The sequence below is a fragment of the Equus quagga genome, chromosome 12 (assembly GCF_021613505.1).
Source record: "Equus quagga isolate Etosha38 chromosome 12, UCLA_HA_Equagga_1.0, whole genome shotgun sequence".
NCBI classification, from domain to species: Eukaryota; Metazoa; Chordata; class Mammalia; order Perissodactyla; family Equidae; genus Equus; species Equus quagga.
Window position 1 is genome coordinate 15,672,056 of NC_060278.1, and position 20,406 is coordinate 15,692,461.

At 38.3% G+C, this 20,406-nt stretch overlaps 1 protein-coding gene across 3 annotated transcripts in view; it reads left to right on the plus strand.

Moving 5' to 3' along the window:
* Window positions 1–1,375: 1,375 nt before the first annotated feature.
* Window positions 1,376–20,406, plus strand: part of NSUN6 (NOP2/Sun RNA methyltransferase 6) — a 68,844-nt gene continuing 49,813 nt past the window's right edge. For all 3 annotated transcript variants that reach the window (XM_046679154.1, XM_046679155.1, XM_046679156.1), the window contains exons 1-5: window positions 1,376–1,848; window positions 3,848–4,003; window positions 8,517–8,596; window positions 17,761–17,870; window positions 19,682–19,835. In XM_046679154.1, coding sequence (XP_046535110.1) covers window positions 1,774–1,848; window positions 3,848–4,003; window positions 8,517–8,596; window positions 17,761–17,870; window positions 19,682–19,835 — 575 coding nt within the window. In that variant the 5' untranslated portion in view covers window positions 1,376–1,773. The remainder of the gene's footprint in view (window positions 1,849–3,847; window positions 4,004–8,516; window positions 8,597–17,760; window positions 17,871–19,681; window positions 19,836–20,406) is intronic.

The window sequence follows — 20,406 nt, forward strand, 5'->3', positions numbered from 1 at the left end:
GCTTTATCAGCATTCTCTCCCTAGTTCACACAGATCTCCACCTATCTATTCATCTAGTCATTCAGCATTGTGGTGCCTATTATGTGTTAGGCACTGGGTGTGCAGTGGCGAGATAAAAGTCGGTACCCGCTGAGTTTACAGTCCAGTTCAGCTTTGTTCCTTCCTCTCCCTTATCTCCTAAATACACAATCCAACCATTATTGGTGCAACGGTCACCACAATGTGGAGGCTGCAAAGTTTCCTTTGGAAATGCCGGGTCTAGACATTTCTTCCTAATCGCTTTCAGATGATTTAGCCACAGGAGAATCCCGTGAACTCATTGAAGAAATACGCCATGATGGAAAGAATAGGTATTGGCTTTAGAAGCCAGGTGGTCTGGTCTTTATCCTGAGTTTGTCACTAATTGTGAGGCCATGGAGAGTTATTTCAGCTCTGGGAGCCTTGTTTTACTCATCTAAAAAAGATAATGGTAACCACCTTGCAGGGCTGTTGTGTGGCATAACGGTATAAGTTAAAATATCATGTACAGAACCTGGTAGGTGTATCATAGAAAGTGGCTGTTAGACTTTCTAAAACATCTCTGTGTGAGAATTAGAGAGAAAAAGACTTAAGAAAAAAACCCTTTCCTACAGTTATGTGTTAATAACCACGGTGTGCTGCAAAAAACACTAAGTCAAGGAGACAGGAGAATTATTTTTAGTTTCCTAGTCAATCATAAGATGGCTCAGTGACTTTCCTTAGGTACCTTCTCCCTTTGAATCTTTTTCCTCACGTGTGACGCACAAAGATGACGCCAAGGGTCTCCTGAGCTTTAAAGTATAAATCAACTATGATACAGGTAAACTTTTAGCCTTATTCAACTAACTGGAAATACTATCCGTGGGTTTTTACGTTGAACCTGAGCGTTCTTGGATATAGTAACACACCATCAACCCAGCTTTCGAAAATTTGAGTAAGTTCATTCACAACTGAAGTCAGATCTGTATGCCTAAGTGGGGGTAAGTAATTTCATGAAAGCAAAGGGTGACTGATCGGTTCAAATAAACTCAGGCTCCACCAGAGGTCACGTGGCAGGTAACGAATCGGACCCCTCAACCTTATTTAAGCCGGGAAAGTTCCGCTCAACAACCCCCCGCCCCGCGCCCGGGAGCTTGGTCTCTCCGCTCACCGGGCAGCCGCCCTACCCTCCTCAAAGCCCCCGGGGGCCCTCGCCAGCGGACGCGCCCCCCGAGCGACTCGGAAACTCCGCGGAAGCCGTGACGTGGCGACAGTTTGCGGCTGCGGATTGGGAATCGGGGACGGAGCGGGTGGGTGGCGTCGCCGGAAGTGACGCAAGCCGGAAGCGGCTTTCTGCGGAGAAATTGGGGGCGCGGTTTTGGAAATTGGGCCTTGAGGTGGCGTGCGACCGAGTCGGTGCCAGCTTGGTCTTCAGGTCTACGTCCCGGTCACAGCGGACTCGCTCTGCACGCCTTTGGTTTGTTCTCTGCAGCGTGAGTGGCCTTCCTTCCAGTGACTTGCGGGAGCGTCCCTCCAGAAGGACCGGGGACCGGGGTGCAGGGAGCACGCCGCTCCGAGGGGGCTGCGCCGACGGAGCCTGGATGAGCCGCCGCGGTTCCGATGAGTTCGGCTGAGGGCGCGAGTTTCCTGGGCACCCGGGGTTCCGCACCTGTGGTAGGCGGTTACTGCATCGCCAAGACGCCCCCTGTAATTCGGAAGGAGATAACCCACCGTTTTCCAGCGTTTCCCTTGGAGGAGAACTAAGCAATAGGCAAAATGTCTGTTTTCCCTAAAATATCTTTGAGACTTGAGGTTGAAAACTATCTTAAAGCGGGTTTTATGAATAAGGAGGTAGGTTGCACACTAGAGAAGTAGAAAAAAGTGTAAGAGGAAACCTGATCTTTGCGGCTGTTGGTTCTTACTCGTCTTGCCGAAAGTAAAAGATGCTAGGATCTTTCCGCGGGTATTTAATGAATGCTTTCCGAGATAAGAGGGGAATGAGGTCTGTGTGTTAACACTTAGGAATGGGAAAAAAGGAGGAAAAAGTGGTCATGAGCCTGGTAGTAGGCCTGGCACTGATGGGCTTACAAGGATGAGCAAGAAAAGACCGCTGTCCTGGAAAATGTAAGTCCTTTAGAGAAGAGACACCTGTGCTCTGGGAGCGCTTGAGGTGGGAGGGAAGCTCTAATTTGTTGAGTGTCTCTTAAATGCCACCAGTAGTGCAGGGTGATTTGCGCACGTTTACGTCTTAATCTGCGCAATCCTTTTTGGTAGAGATTTCCTCCCCATTTTAATAGGTGAGAGAACTGAGGGTCCAAAGAGTCATGTAACTGATCCAAATTGACACCGCTCTCAAGTTAACAGTACTGAAATCTGACGCTAAAGAGCTCAGGTACAATGAAAAAGGTACGGGTTTGGAATTGCAAGCCCATGATTTGCCTCCCAGTGCTTTGACTAAATTACTTCGCATCCGTTAACCCTTGATTTCCTTTTCTGTAAAATTGAGGGTGGTTAAAAAGACTTACCTTACAAGGTTGTTTTAGGGTATTAATCTTAAGTGAAAGCATCTGGCATCGTTCTGGCGCATAGTAAGTCCTCAGCAAGTGTCCGTTCCGTGTGCTCCTGGCAGCGCCCAGCCTGGAAGTCCTCAATGGATGTTGATTGTCTCTGATCATCTCTGATCGCCACGCCTGGGCTCGTTCCACTTCACCGTCCTACCTCCTGGCACCTGTGTATTTTCCAAATGTTTGGTTTTCTATTCAAAGTAAAGCCACTTACGTGTTACTTGTTTTTGAAGATGTTACTGAAGCCATGACTTTTTGATTTGATTTCTGTATTTTACTTCCAAAGGTTGTGTTAAGGGACTAGACAGTGTGGAAAGACGAACTATCTTCTCTTGATTTCAAAGAACTTAAAATTTAAGGAGCATATTAAGAGAAATAGAGGCCTTCAGCACTTTTTAAAATGGTGAACATTGTTTTATGAAAGAAGACCCAAGTATCTTTCTTTGACACCCCCTCTACCTCAAACCCACTAATGATATGATTTTACCCAAAGAAAAGCCATGTCTTTGTAAAAAGTATCAAAGCTAAGGGAATATTCAGTTAAAGAAACCAAACTAAACCACGAGGAAGTACTAATATTTTAATGCTGGTGGACTGTTAGGCTGGCTAGTGGTTTGTGAAGATTCTGTGGGGTTTAGTCAAAGATAACAAAAAAATGAGGAAACAAATGTCTCAAAAAGCTTCAGTTAATTGCAGGGGAACTTGGTTGGTTGAGTCTAACTTCATTTCTGACAGGTGTCTGCTACCCGCCTTCTTTTGGACAATATCTATTTGTTACATTTAATAATACATTATTAAAAAGCTAATGTAAAAAAGGGATCTTTGGATTGACGGTATCAATGTTACTTATTCAAATATCGGTATTTGAAAGGCTACTAACAAATTTGCTCTAGGATAGGAGGTTAGCAAGTAAATAGTTCTACAGTAATGACATAACAGTTAACACATGATAAATGAATAGAATGAAATCCTGAATTTATTTGAATAAACATAGCAGATATTGATATGTTCAAAATGTTAGTGCTTTGAAGTTGAGGCAGTGTTTTTCTAAGCCCTTTATGTCAGGTGTTTTGTTAGATGTTTATTGCCACAATTAAACCCTAGAACCCTGTGAAGTGTTACCATTCCCTAGTGTTATTAACACATAATACAGCAAAATGAAACAGAACTGAACAATTGCTGAAAGGTGTTTCATTGGCTGAAACAAATGTCTGTGCATATTCTGCTGAATATTTTAATTCATATAGTGAAACTGAAGCATTAACTTGTTCTTTTCTGCTTTTCAGATTGTATCTGCTTTAGGTAAAGAAGCAGCAGAAAGGAAGTTTGAAACTCTTTTAAATCACTTGTCACACCCTCCATCATTCACAACTGTCAGAGTAAATACACATCTAGCCTCGGTACAACATGTGAAAAATCTGTTACTTGATGAACTTCAGAAGGTTTGTGCAAATTTTTTACGTCATTATGTACATAAATACATTTCTACAATCTATGTCATGTTGCTTCTCACTAAAATCCTATGAATGAGATAATGCTATTCCAATTCTACACATAAGGAAACTGAGGATCATGAATGTTAAAGTTCAAGGTTACATAGTGAGTGGTAATGCTAGAACTTGAACCTAGCATTTCTGATTCTGAATTTATTGTTTGTAGTGACTGGATAGGTCAGTCAACCCTTCTGGGCCTCAGTTGTTTCATCATTAAAATACATGTGAAGAGGTCCATTCTAACCCTAAAAGTCTGTGATTTTGTAACTAGTGACATATAACAACCAAGAGGGCGGATTGTATAGCTGAGGCGAGCTATACAGTATAGGGAGGTATTTACTGATTACCTGTAGGATTATATTTTTAATTGACATAAAAAAGTAGATAGAGGAGCCCAGCCCAGTGGTGTAGTGGTTAAGTTCATGTGCTCTGCTTGGGCAGTCCAGGGCTCATGGGTTTGGATCCTGGGTGTAGACCTATACCCACTCATCAAGCCATGCTGTGGCAGCATCCCACATACAAAATAGAGGAAGATGGGCACAGATGTTAGCTCTGGGCCAATCTTCCTCAAGCAAAAAAGAAAGATTGGCAACAGATGTTAGCTCAGTGTTAATCTTTCTCACCAAAAAAAAAAAAAATGGAGAAGTACCTTATTGCTAATAAAAGCAGGAAATTAAAACAATATAAAGAAAAAAAATATATATATATATATTTTTCTTGCAGGGGAAGATTTGCCCTAAGCTAACATTTGTTGTCAATCTTCCTCCTCTTTTCCCTGCCCCCAGAGCCCCTACATAGGTGTGTATAGTTGTGAGTTCTTCTGGTTCTTCTATGTGAGCTGCCACCACAGCATGGCTACTGACGGACGAGTGGTGTAGTTCCACGCCTGGGAACCAAACCTGGGTGCCCAACTTTAACCACTAGACAATCAGGGCTCGCTCAAGAATATATTTTTTAAATAAATTATTTTTTGTTTGACCAATAAAATAGTTTTGGCATAATACTCATTTTCTGTAAGTGAAAACAGTATTAGAAAATGGCATTTTATAAATTCTAAGCAGAAAAATCATAATTGAAGTTTCTTGTTTGTATTGTCTTAATTCTTTACTTTCAAATGCTATGCATTCTGTGTGTCATACACTGTGCCCTGAAATTTGCCTCCAAAGAAATGTGAGATGGAGGAAAACAGATGCCTGAGGGGGTCCTTCAAACTGCATTTTGTAGTTAGTAAATCTCATACAACAAGTAACTGGCAGGTGCCGGCAGACCTGTTTCTACCTAATTACTATCTAAATTAAAAGCAAGAGGCAAGCATGGTTAAAGGACTTCCATTTGTATAGCATAGACTGTGTTATCAGTATACTCCAAATATAACATGCAGAGATTTTCAGAAAATTATCACTGGTATTGATTAATTGATTTTTTTCTTTAATCTCATTACATTTATGGAATGTTTGTCATATCTTTAAGAAAAATTCTATAAATTTCAAGTTGTGAGTAGGTGACTGTGTTACAAGAAGAACCAGCTGTGGTATCTGACTATATGAGACCAAAACTCAGTATAATAATTAAATAAGACTTGGAGAAAAGTTAATCTGATTGTTAATTATTGATATTGATAATTTTATTCCTAGTAATGACATTAGGCATAAAATATAAGTAGTTCCTCCAAGCAACTAAAATTATTGCTTTTGTATAGTCATGCATATGCTTTCAGCTAGTGGGAAAGAAACTGTTCTGTGGCTCACCAGAGCTGTCCATCGCTCAGGCAGATCCAGATTGTTCTCTTTTCTGGCAAATGATTTCCAGAGCCTAGGTATTCTAGAATTGTAGGAGGATAGGTGTACGAGATCTCAGGGCCGGCCTGGTATCTAAGATGAGGCAGACAGAATCACTCTGGGCTTTGAGTCCAGATGAGACAGGGTTAGGATTAGATAGGGATGGTTGGGTCATACACCCTAGATGGGAAACCGGTGCAGAGCAGTACCTATTCCTAGCAGGAAAGGGGACTGGAAGGAGGCCTCAGACTATAAACATTCTTTCTCCTTCTGTCCCAGAGCTCACATATGTCCTAAAGACATGTCCCAAATGGTATGATATGAGTCAGTGCTTTGCCCCCAAATTTCTCTGGGCCACATATTGAAATTTAATAATTTACAATTTCATTTGACTGGTGAGGATGTGGAGAAACTGGAACCTTCATACACTGCAGGTGGGAACGTGAAATGGTTTGACATCTTTGGAAAACAATTGGGTAGTCCTGTAAGAAGTTAGGGGCTGGCCCCCTGGCTGAGTGGTTAAGTTCACGTGCTCCACTTTGGCAGTCTGGGGTTCACCGGTTCAGATCCTGGGTGAGGACCTACACACTGCTCATCAAGCCATGCTGTGGCCGCATCCCACATAGAGGGACTAGAATGACTTACAGCTATGCACTTGGGTCTTTGGGGAGAAAAAACAAAATAGAGAAAGATACCTGCCCAAGAGGGATGAAAACATATGTCCATACCAGTGCTTGAACATGAAAATATATAGCAGCATTGTTCTTAAGAGCCAAAAGGGAGGGACTCTCCAGATGTCTTTCACCTGGTGAACAGGTGAACACAGTGTGGTCTATTCACACAGTGGTATCCTGTTCAATGAGAGGAATGAACTACTGATCCATGCTCCGACATGGACAAACCTCAAAATATTTTAAGTGAAGAAGGCAGACACAAGACACCATATATGGTGTGATTCTATTTATTTGAAATGTCTAGAAAAGGCAAGTTTATAGAGAAAGTAGATTAGCAGTTTCCTGGGGGTGGAGCTGGGGACAGGGATTGACTGCAAATGGGCATGAAGAATGCAGTGATGGAAATAATCGAAAACTGGATTGCGGTGATGGTTGCACAGTTCTTTAAGTTCACTGAAAATCATTTTACATTTAAAATGGGTGCATTTTGTGGTGCGTAAATTATAACTCAATAAGGCTATTTTAAAATGTTCATGGGGCAGAAACAAACAAGAAGCAGATGATGTGCTTAGTTTAAAAAAAAGGTATATTTGTGTTATTATGAAAGTTATGCATGTGTGGTTCTATGAAAGTTTTATTTCTGTGTCATCTTAACATCTCCTAATAGAAAAGGAGAGAAGGAAACCTTTGGCTTAGGAAGGATTGATCTCTATGTAAAATATTTCTATAGTATAAAGCACATAGTACTTCAAAAAGCAAAGCAGATGACAAAATTCCTTGTCTGTCTTCTCCTTGGAAAGATCAGTTTACCATAGTCTAGATATTATAAGGCGTCAGACAGTGAGAGAGCACGAGGGAGAGGGAAAGAGAAAGGAGAGCTGTTCGATGGAATGAGAAGGAGTTTTCCCTTCAGATTCTTAGTAGCTCTCTGTTGGATATGGTTAGTCTGAAATATCCTTTGCCTGGAAGAAGCAGAAGTCAGGAGAACTGTTGAGATGGTAGAAATGTAGTTAGGTTTCTAAAATTTGAACAATTTTTTTCTCTTATGAACTTAGAAAAAATTTCTCAAATCAGCTTACTTCTAAGTAGTGTATGGCTACTCAGGGCATTGCAAATATCTATTATTGTTACTGCTCTTTCATGTAGTATGTGAAAATTAATGAGTTGATAATTCCTAGCCTTCATGGCAGAGACTTGTTCGCAAATATTTGCGTGTTTCCCTCTAATAGAGTACACAGGCCTTTCTCTCCAGTTCACTCTTCTGCTCTTTATTCTGCTGTGTGGAGTGCCCAGTCATCTTCTGCCTGCAACGGTGGTGTGCTAGTACATAGTGAACAACTCACTTTCTGGGAAGAATAACCCTGGTTTGTGGTGGTTGCTGATTTCTATGGTGTGAATACTCCCACTGTGGTCGATTTTAAGCTGCCAGCGAGCGTGACTTGCAGTTGGGAAAAGATGCAAACAATTGGCTTTCAGGAGACTGTGTGAACTGGCCCCAGCACTGTACCACTGGCCCTGCATCTGTTTCCACTCTGAGGGCCAGGGATGATAGAGGATACTGAAAATTCTGGATCTTTGCCAGAAACGCATCCATTTCCCTCATCAGAACTGACATGGCATCATTGTTGATAGTGTACAATGAATAGTATTTAATAATCTCAATATTTAATGTCTTATTCAGAAGCTTTTCTTAAAAGAGTACTACATGCAGTTCTGTATGGAATATATGTTTTCAAAGTAAGCCACTTGAGATAAACATGGTGTGTATTTATAAAGCCAAACAGTAAGCAAAATTGAGCCTTATAAAGAAGTCAGGATACTTCAGAACCAAATTATAGACAAAACATAGTTGTTTTGAAGTCGTTGATTTTTATAGTATCCCATGGAATAAAGTGAAAATATCTCAAACCAAGCTTCATGCTCTGCTAGGTAATGATACTGAAAAGCTCCATAAAGTGAAATTTGTCAAATGTGTTGATTGCTTCATAATTGTGTGTTTACTTTTAACAGCAGTTTAATGGATTGAGTGTCCCTGTTCTTCAGCATCCAGACCTTCAGGATGTCTTACTTATTCCTGTTATTGGGCCTAGGTTTGTAACTATTTCATTTTCAAATTATCTTCTTCTAAATAGAAATTTGTTTCAGGTTCTTGTTTACTATTGGTGATAATACTAAGTTTCTCCATTATTAGCAACTTTAGTTAGATAGGTAGGAGTTAACCAAATTCATAAATGCCCACTTCATACTCTCTCATGGAAAATGTTACAAAGGAAGACTAAGAAGGGGCCCAAATACCTTGAGAGTACTGTGCATTTTAGGTCCATTTAGTACAGTAGTTGATTTTTTCCACCTTCTAAGAAACTTCATTTCGTTTGTTTACTTGTATATCTTATGATATTCCAGTGCTAAATTAAAACTTTTTTTGAGCTACAACAAAACTACAAAGCAGCATATTTCCTACTTTCATAACTGATGTATTTGTAAAATTTTATTCATTAATTCACACTTATGTTAAGTTACTACATATGTTCTGCTGAACAGGCATTGTTCTACTCATTTATGTATTTCGAAGGCATATGTTTGAAAATTGAAAAAATAGGCTTTCATATTTAATGGGAGTTCTCTTCCCAAGGAGGATTTTAAAATCCCTAATTATGGTATAATTGTTGTATACCTCTAAGAGTTATAATAAATATAAAAATGTTGTTTTTGTTAAAGCTTTAAAGTAATTTAGTGGTTAACAGTAGAGCAATGGTTCAATACATTATGGTTTATCCATGTAATGAGATGTTATATGGCCTTTAATGTGGGAGAATTGTATATACCAATGGAGAGGATGTTCACAATTAATTATCAAAATCATGTTGCTGTGCATAAGATAATTACATTTCTTTTGCAATTAAAAAAATACACACGACTACACATCTGTATATACCATATATTGAAAAACTCTGGAGGGTATAGCATACCCAACTATTAACAGAGGTTAACTCTAAAGAGGTTGGATTGGGAGAAAGGGGGTAAGAGATTTTTACTTGTAACATATCTGTTTTATTTTTTTTTTTACTGTAACCAGGTATTACTTTTGTAATAAATAAATAGATTTTGTAAGCTCCTTATTCTACTTATTTTTTAAGGTGAAATTTACGTGCAGTGAAATGGAGAGATCTTAATTAAGAGTACCATTTGCTGAGTTTTGCCAAATTTATATAACTGTGTAGCCCAGATCCACCCCACTCAAGATATAGACCATTTCTATTACCCCAGAAAATTCTCACCAGGAAACCACTGTTCTGATTTCTGCTATTTTGTATTTTGTTTTAAACCAGTCCGTTACTACAGTTGATCACAATCACGGGTCTTTTGAGATTCTGCTTCTTGATTCATTTCAGAGTATATTTTGAACATCTTTCCGTGATGTCCATAATTTTCCCTGATTTTATATGATGCTGTCTCATTTTTTAATAGCCATATAGATAGTATATTTTATCATTGCGCTCAGCTTTTTCAGTCCTCTATTGATAGACATTTAGTTTTTTCCTGTTTTTCATTATTACCAATAGTGAGTATTCGTAAGATATTTCTTTATGGACTTGAGTAGGCATGTCTACAGGATAAATTGGTACAACATGGAATTATTGGTTCAGTGGTCTGTGTATTTCAGTTTGAGACATACTGCCCTCTAAAAAGTCTTACCAGTTGATATTTCTAACAGTATATGACAGAGTCTGATTCTTCAATTCTTGCCAGTACTGGCTCTGTTAGTTGTTTTAAAATGTTCAGATGATTTAACTTTATTTTCTGTGCTTCTCCCTTTACCTGACCTTGATAATCCTTTCATCCTATTCTTGGTCGTCATCTAGTCTACTCATCAGAATGTTAGCGAACTGAACGCAAATGGTGAGTTACTACAGGAAAGTATTCACGCATCATTTAGGGTTGTAGTTTCACATACCTACCTTTCATTTCTAAAAGGAGAAAGTCAATTCATTTTTGTTTTTTAAACTCATCATCACTATTATCTTTTGACTTTCCACTATGAAAACTTGGGAAGTTCCTACACTTAAATTTCTCCGAAAACCTCCACCAGCCAATTTTTGTTTACTATGTTAGTTTTTTAACGCTGTAAAGTTTTGTAACATTTTTATTTCATAAGCACAATTCAAATGGAGGCAACACTTGCTTTGAGTCCTACTGGCATCGTTGGCTTCTGAGGGCTTTATCTTGATTCACCTCTTGGTTGGTGAGTGTAGTCAGTTGTCAGGTCTGTAAGCAGCTGCTTCCCGTCTCCCAAGTATGTCTCTTAAGTGCTGTCTTCACTTTTTTGCTTGAGAATTGCCTGGTGCCTTTATGTTAAACAACAACTTGGCTGATTATAGTAGTTTCAGGTCACATGTCATTTCCCTTAGCGCTTTGTAGACATTGCTTTTGTAATCTTATGACATCAAGTGTAGCTATGAAGAAATCTGAGGCTATAAGAAATTTTCCCCCTGCAACGGTGTCTTGGTTTTCATTCAGAGATCTATGGGATTCCTAGTCATTGAACTTTAGAAACTTGACTAGGATAGAACTTGATTTTTACTATTCTCTCTTAGTTTTTAGTGAAACACAGTGGAACTTTTTAGTTACAAGTCTTCCAGTAGTTCTTTAGTGTTTTTCTGTTACATTTGTCTGTATTTTCTATTATAATAAGGACGCTAGGACTCTGTGTGTTGGATTTCCAGTGCAGATGCTCCGTGTGTTGGGGCACCCCAGGACAACCTTTAGGTTCAGTGATTGGCTAGAAGGACTCACAGGACTCAGCATATAGTCATGCTCATAGGCAAGATTTATTACACGAAAGGGTACAAACACAACATCTGCAGAAGGAAAAGGTGCATGGGGCAAAGTCTGGAGGAAGCCAGGCACAAGCTTGCAAGAGTCCTCTCCCCATGGAATTACTAGGACGTGCTTAATTCCTCCAGCAACCAGTGTAAAATAGTTGTCTAGTAGGGAAGCTCGTTAGAGACTCAGTGGCCAAGATTTTTATGGGGCACTGGGTGTGTAGGCATCCTCTGCTTAGCATGTACCCAAATTCCAGGCTCCCAAAGGGAAAGCAGATGTTCAGAATAAATCACATTTCTTGTACAAACAGTTCAGGAACAATAATCCCGTCTATCATTAGAGAAGGTTTTCTATCACTGTTGGGAACTGTTTCGCAGTCAAATTTCCAGATGCCGGCCAGGGACCAACCTTGCAAGCAGGCCTTTCAGAGAAGAGCAGTCTCACACGCCTTGTGTTAACTCTTGATTTCAGAGGATTTACTGTCCTTTATTTCCTGAGCTCTGCTACCTCGCTTTTCTTCTTTGTCTTTTTAGCCTGTTGTTGGTTGTTCTTATATCCCTTTCCTAAGGTTTTTTCCTTTTCGTTTGTTTGAAAAATATAGAAAGGTATTTGAAATTTCTTCCTTGTGTTTTTGTTGTTGTGGTACATTTTTTATCTGCCTTTTGCTTATTATGCCTCTTTTTTTTTTTTTCTACTCCCTATGCATAGATCCTATGTTGAATGAATCCTTTCTGCTTTTCACTCATTAAATGGAAACAGTTATGTTCACATAGATTCACCGAGTTTGCAGTTTGCTCAAGAATGGTACAGAATGGGGTCTGTGTGCCTAGACAACTCATCAGATGTGTTTTCCAGAAATGCTTTCACCAGGTCTTCCCTGGTGGCACGTCTCTCGTCCTGGTGAGCAGAGCTGGTAAAGACGGAGGCTCTCTGTGAAGGCTTCTAGCTCGCAGCTTTTTTGTTTGGCGTTTGAAGTTTTGTTGATGCTCAGTTAACTCAGGGGAGGAACAACCAAGTTGGTTGCTATTTCCCTTCTCCTCTCGTAGCTGCCTCTCGGCGGTTTACTGAGGTGTATTAGAGAAAACACAGATTTTCTGCTTGTGCCAATTCAGACAGTCCACTTCCTCTTTCAGCTTTATCTGCTGTGAATGGGACACTGACAAGACATTCCCGGATTCTCCTTTTTTCTCCCGGAACTTCCAGTCCTGGTTTTAAGTAATAAATATTTGATTAGGCCCCCAGAAGCCTTTCCTTTTCAGAGACATTCTTACCCTGTTGAGGAACTAGGCTTGATCTGAATTTCACTGTCAGCTAATTCTTCTTCACCATTGGGATTATAGCTGTTTCTTAGTTTTATTGCAAATGGAGTTTTCTTCTCATTTTTTTCCTCCATTTCTCTGGGCTTCAGAAAAAAAAAAAGAGTAACACTCTCACTCTTTTACTGATCTTCTACTACAACCTCATATCACACAGTTATTTAAAATATCAAAACATAGGTTAAATTTTATTTATAATAGTAAACAATTTTAAAAGTAATTTCTCACCATAAATTCAGGTTCCCTCAGTTTATTTAGCATGATATTTAATATACTGATCAAATTTATTTTAATGTTGGGAAGGTTTTATCATTGATAATTTAATGAGATTGAACATAAGGTTGTAATGCTGAATGTGATGGTATCAGTGTCAACTTTATTGAAAAACTTAGGAGAAAATGGAATGCCAGGCTTCTCTCCATATGGGAATGTTTTTAACATCATACCCCATTGAGCGTTTTCTAAAGACTGCATCTAGATCAGTAGAATTTTTTCGGCCAGTATTCAATTTGTAATTTTTAAGCATCTCTACATTTTCTCTATTCATGCTCCTCCCTTTTTGATAAAAATCTCAACAAAATATTTCTAGCAGGTTAGGAAATTAGCTTTCTTCCTTTCCTTTGCACTTGAATACGTGGTTCAATAGCCTCAATTCTTGAGATCCAGATGAGGCTGGATCTGCCCTTCTCTCTCAGCTGCTTGCTTTCTGTCTGTCGTCATTGCCTCGTCCCTAGAAAATCAGCACTTTAAGCTTTCAGATACTGTTTGTATATGTGAAATGAGAGCGTGAATGCAATAGAATATTCGAGTAATTGCACGAAGACTGATGATGAAATGCAGATGGCAGTCCTGCTCAAAAGATATATTTGGTTGGCATGCAACAATATCATGTGATATTTCAGGGTTTTTTTTGTTATCTCCAATTTGGTGTAGAGTTGCTAATATGTGCAGTTTAAAAAGTGCCAAAAAGGTAAAAGTTTATATTTTTATATACTCTTTAGTGGGACATTCCTATAATCTCTGTCTTTAATTCCTATTCACCTCATTCTTAGCTATTTTAAAAGTTTTCTTTTAATCTAAGTATCTTCATATTATTTTTCCTCCAGTTTGTATGACTATACTATTAGAAAATCATTTTTCTTAATGTTGCTGATTCACTCTTTTATTTAGAAACATTTCAGTAAAATCAAGCTTTTAGCATGTTTTATGGCCCTGCATCAACTTTTACATTTCCTCTTTTATATTTCCTGGCTAAAACTCTTGCCCTTTAGCAAAGCTGACTTACACCTCGATACTTGCATATGACATATTATGTTTTATACAGTTCGTGAGGGTTTAGCATATAGTCGTCCTCATGACTGTGATTTATTCTAGTGAAAGAATCTGAAGCCAAGTCAGCAGAAGGAAAAGGTGCATGGGTTGAAGTCTGTGAAAACCATTTGCAAGCTTCTAGTCCTTTCCAGTAGAATCACACCCTGCACACTCAACTCCCCCAGGAATGAGTTTGACAACATGTGAGATGTTGCCATCCCAGGAAGCTCCTTAGAGACTCAGCATCCAGGATTTTTATGCAGAGCTGGTAATATAGGCACCCCCTGCCTGGTACATAGCCAAATTCCAGCTTCCCCGAAGGAAAGTTGGTGTTCACCATAGACCATATTGTTTGTGCAAACAAATTAGGCACAGTGAGCTGCCCTTACCAGTTCATAGTGGGAACTTTCCTGAAATCTAAGTTCCCAGGTGCCAGCCAAGGAGTGGCCTTGTAACCAGGCCTTCCAAAGGAAAGAGCAGTTCAGGCCTGCTCCCTTAACTCTTTTCTCCAGTCTTTAATTCTCTCTTCACCGTGAAATGATTATTCTCATAGAAACTTTTTGAGTGACTCTACAAGGTTCCGTTTCACAAAACATCTGTTGAATTGGTGCTATGTGTCTGACCCAAAGAGGTTAACAAAGGTGAATGAAACATAGTTGTTTAGTCTAAAAGCAGGGAACTTTGGTGCAAGTCAGGCTGTGATGAATGCCACAGTAGAGGTCTAAGTACCCTCAGCATAGAATAGGAAGGACTAGGGGCAAGGAAATTGGTAAAGATTTTCTCCAAGTAGATCCTTTCAGTTGATCCTTGAAGGCGAGAAGCAGTTAGACTGATGAGGAGATAAAGTAGGCTAGTGTGCTAGGTAGTGAGAAGACATCTGCAAAGGTAAGGAGGCATGAAAATGTGTGGTGGTTTGTGACAAAAGTGATCAAGTTTGGCTACTCAGTCGGGTTTCAGAGAGGTAGGTGAAAGATGAGCTTGAAGAAGTTGGGAGAGGCAGGCTGTGAAGTGTAAAGGACTTTTTTTTTAAGGAATGTTTTCTTTTTTGCATAGATTATAGGAGCCAAAGAATTTTTATTAAAGTCATAATTAGGTCTGTATTTTAGAAACCTAATACTGGTAGTAACATAAAGCTACTTGTTTTCCAAACTGCATGTAGATCATAATGCACTAGTAGGTTGTAAAATCAATTTACTGGGTTTTTTATTAGCATTTTTAAAAGAAATGGGATATTTTATATCACATTGTATTGCTTATAGTAAAGATATTGTTTCATGAAATGTTTATTATAAGTGTGTGTATGTATATATATGATGAATTGTAAGCCTGGAGACAAGTCATTTCCAACAATATGGTAAAGTAGATAACCTGAAAATGTATCTGCTATATACTCCTAGGAATATGAAATAAAAAATAGGCCATAAAATGCACAGCTAGTGATTAAGAATGTAACTGAAATGTTCAGGGATTAAAGTGAAGAGTAACTGAAAACAGAGCAGTAAGCATGTGAGCTAATCTTTGGGGGCTGGGGGATATGGGAGAGGGGGCGATTGGTTTCCTAAATTTAGGGGCTTTGGTTTTAACAACAGGGTGTTAACACTAGGAGGTGAGAAATACCCAGAATCAGTGCAAGGCAGTAAATTAGGAACTGGATCTCTCTTGCCTCAGTGTCTGAGTTGGCGAAAAATCTTCCGAGAATGCAGAAGTGTGCTTCCATACCTCGTAAAGGTTCGGAGTTCAAATTCATACTACCCAAGTGCTCTTGAAACCCAGAGTCTGGGAAATTAACATAAAAATTTGATCTCAAGCCAATTCCTGAGATGCTTAGCAAAAACCAGGCAAAACTACTCTAGTGTGGCTGACATTCAATCCAGGCCACACACGTTTCTCATGGTAAAAGCTACACCAGGAATCACACCACCATGAGTGAGAATCAGCATATACTACAAGCTGAAGGGTTAGATTTTCCCCAAAAGTTTAGCAAATATAGCTATCTGGTAGAGACTATGAAATCAGTTTTCTTAAAATGGCTTAAACCAAAAATAGGAATCTAAAACATAAAAGACCCCAAGAGGAGAAAAAAGGTAAAGTAGAAAAAGAATTTCTAGAAACAAAAATATCATCATTAAAATGAAAAACTCATTCAATGAGTGAAACGGTAAATTAGACCCAATTCATGGAGAATTATTGAAGTAGATGACTCAGGAAATGATCTAGAATGCAGCAGAGATAGATGAAGACATTGAAAATGTGAAGTTGAGTCATGGAAAACAGAATGAAAAGACACTTCATATTTCTAATGAGTCCTAGATGAAGAGAATAGAAATAATGGACAAAAGACAAGATTCAAAATGTAATGACTAAGAACTTTCCAGAATTGATGAAAGACAGATTTAAGAAGTACGATGAGTCTGAAGCCAAAAGTAAAAATAAATCTATGTATAGACACTTCAGAATGAAAGTGCAGAACACCAAAGACACAAAGAAGATCTGAAAACAATCAAAGGAAAAGGCAGGAAACTATTCAGTGATTAAGCTAAGAGATGAAGTATGTCTGATGTCAGGGGATGGGCCCAGAAGACCTGTTGGAGAACTAGGGGTGGCATGCTTTTGTAACTCGGTGAATGTCGAGTTAGAAGGTTTAGGAAGAAGGGATGTAAGGTGATGCTGAGGTTTCTAGTTTGGTTATCTAGGCAGATAATGACTTTGTTGAAGACTGGAGACATAGGAGGATGAAAAGATTTGGGGTGTTTGCCGAGGATTTGAGGAGTGGATCAGAGAAAAATAACACTGTTTAGGGCTTGTTGAGTTGAATTAGCTGTGGGACACCTAGATATAGCTACCTGCAGTTAATTAGAAATAGCAATTCGGAGTCTAGAAAAGCTAACCATTATAAGACATGATTATTGTTGTAAGTGATTATTGTAATCATGAGATTGCCAAGAAATAGGGTGTAAAGTGAGAAGAGACAGTGGCATGTTTTGGAACTTGGGAGAATAAACCTCTTTAGGGAGTAGGTAGAGAATGAGCAATGAGAATGTATGGAACTCAGAAGGAGTAGATAAAACTAAGTTTAGTGAGATTTGATAATCTACACATCATGGAAAGAAGATGGGACCCACTTAATTCCCCACTAAGGAGTTGTGAAAACACATGTGAAATGTTGCCAACTGGGGAAGCTCATTAGAGACTCAATGCTCAAGATTTTTATTTGGGGCTGATCATGTTGGCTCCCCGACCTTTGAAAAAGTCTAAATGTTAGAAATGATATTCAGATTTTAGTGATCGAAGGAATGAATTGAAGGTGAGAAATTGGAAAACATTCAAAATGTTGGGCAGCAAAGGAAGAAAAAAGGCCTTATCTTTGTCTGTCTAGTTTAAAATATTAATAATATACCATGCAACAATCTACCAATTTAGAAATGTTTTGAATTCCTTGTCTATTGTCTGTGAAGGTAGGGACTTTATTTCTCTTCTTTTCTAATGCTGTTTTGAAAACAACAGTACTTGTTAAAGGATTAAGCAATTTTTGGTGCCACTTTATTGTCTTCCATCAGGTAGACCTCTTTATTTTTTCTTTTCTTAAGTGCCTATCTCATTGTTTATTTGTTTTTTGTTTTTTTAAAACTATTTTCTCTGTATCCTTTTTTATCAGCTTTTTCTTCCTCATGTATTCATTAATGGCATTATCTTGGGACAGTCAAGACTAAAGAGGTTATTTAGGGTTTACGCTGAAACGTTGAAAACATAGTTAGGTGTTGGAAGTATATTGCTGTGTTAAATTTCTCGTTTTACGTCCCTAGGAAGAATATAAGAAAACAACAGTGTGAAGCCATCGTTGGAGCCCAATGTGGCAATGCAGTGTTGAGAGGAGCCCATGTCTATGTTCCGGGAATTGTGTCAGCTTCAAAATGTAAGTATGATGTTTAGGTTTCTCTGTAAAATAAAGATTCTCTAAAATTTATATGCATTTTCACGTATAAAGGTTATTAAATTATCACTCAGATGTATTTCAAATTTGCTTTTATCAAATATTTTCCAAGTTTTGCATTTAGTATAGCCAGTGAGGGATTTATCTCTGTGGACTAACAAATCAGGCATCCATAGAAAGTTGTCTGCCAATATTTTTCTTCCCATATAAGGATGCGTGTAATGTTTATTTAGAGTCATTATTGACTAATAAAGTGTAAGATGTCAGTGAAATTTCGTTTTGTATTCTTAACTCTATTGCCCTAAAACCTCAGGCTGCTGTCGTCATTTGTGAGGGGACCATTCAGAACCTGGAATCTTAATATTGGCATGAAACTCAATATTCTTGATTTACTCACTCAACTGATGACATACTGCATTTGCTTAGTAAGCTAGTCACTGGTTCAGTGATAATTTATTGGACCTGAAATCAAGAAACATAAGGTTTGATCTATTGGGAAGTTATTCAATCTCTGGGCTTCAATTATCTTGTCTGTGAAATAAATAATTTGACCAGAGTTTTGCAAACTATTGCCTGCTGACCAAGTCTGGCCCACATCTGTTTTTGTATGGCCCACAAGGTAAGAATGGTTTTTCCATTTTTAAAAGGTTGTTAAGAAAAAAATACAAAGAAGAATATGCCAAGAGACCTTATGTGGCTCACAAACCCTAAAATATTTACTTCCCCTTTGCAGAAGAATTCACTGACCCCTCCGCTCTGTAATTTGCACAGTCCTTGTAGATCTAGCCGATTGCTGTTCACTACTGTTGTCAGGTTAATGGGCTCGATGAATTTATAACAGGGTTAGGTCTTAAAACATTTTTTGCAAGTGGAATCCAATTTCCTATTATTAATGTCACTGGGATTTGTTACTCAAAGTAATTTAATGGCAGCTAGATTTAATCAGCCTTCGTATATAAATGGGCTCTGTACACTGTACAGTTTCAAGGTGTTCTAAGTATGTGCACACATATACATATATGTATACATATACACACATGCACACACATATATGATTGAATGTATGTGCTATCATTAAAATCTCTGTCTTCAGGCTGTAACAGGAAAACTGAGGAAATAGCAACAGGGTTATAGGATTTAGGATGATTTCTTTGGGGAATTTTAGCGTATGTTTTTGAGGAATCCTTTTGAAGGAAACATAGAACTTTGAGGATTGAGCCAAAGATATCAAGATTGATTGATTTAATTTTTTTTGCTGAGGAAGGTTTGCCCTGAGGTAACACCTGTTGCCAATCTTCCTTTTTTTTGCTTGAGGAAGATTTGCCCTGAGCTAACATCCATGCCAATCTTCCTCTGCTTTATATGTGGGTCGCCACCTCAGCATGGCTGACAAGTGGTGTAGGTCTGCACCCGGGATCCAAACCCATGAACCTGGGCCACCTAAGTGGAGTGCACTGAACTTAACTGCTACACCACAGGGCTGGCCCTGATATCAAGATTTCTATGAAGTCTTTTAGGGAATGTTAGGTTTGAGGAAAATAATTTAAATAAAAGAGATCCTTCCTGTTTTGCTCAGCCAAAGATTTCCACTTGAGGTAGGATGTTTTGAAGACTTCTCTGTTTCTTTATTTTCCTAGGAAAATTTGAAAGTAAAAAGTCATATTTTCTATTAGAGATTATATTGAGATAATGAGACAGTTTCGACTGCTTCATGCCCACTGTTGATGTTCCTAGAGCTCTTACTGTTCTATCAGAGTATAGATGAGTATAATATGATTTTCTTTTTTCTCTAGTTATGAAAGCTGGAGATGTTATTTCTGTATACTCTGATATTAAAGGCAAATGTAAAAGAGGAGCCAAGGAATTTGATGGAACAAAAGTATTTCTTGGAAATGGAATTTCTGAATTAAGCCGCAAAGAAATCTTCAGCGGGCTACATGAACTGAAGTATGTCATCAAGTGTTGTTTGGGGGAAATAAGCATCTTTTTTTTGGTTCAAGGAAAATTAAAAACAATGTACAAAATATATCTAGTTGCGTTATGTGAATGATTTTTTTGGTATACATTCAACTGGAAAATAACCCATATTTCTATGTTTTTTGGGAAAAATGCTTTTAGGTAGAAGAGTAAATGCTCAGATTAAAGAGCCTAAGTAAGCAACTAGTCACACTGTAACTGTCAAATAATTTTATTTTGAATTTTATTAATTTCAAAATTTTTGCATCTTTGGAGAGCAATAGTTACCTTGATAAAGGATGGATTAGGTGAACCTATCCATATCTTTTTTTAATATTCTGATTTTCTGAAGGGAAATGCTTATGATTTTAATATGAATTAAAAAGAAAGCAATTTTTTAATTAAAAATAAATTTATCAGAAAGCCAGCATTCTCTGGGTTTGAATATTTGTGGTCAAAAGTTAATGTTTGGATTTACTAAAACTAAATTAAACTATAGTTAGTTTTAAATCATCTCTGGTTGCTACTGGCTCTAAATAAATTAAATCCATGGATAATCCAG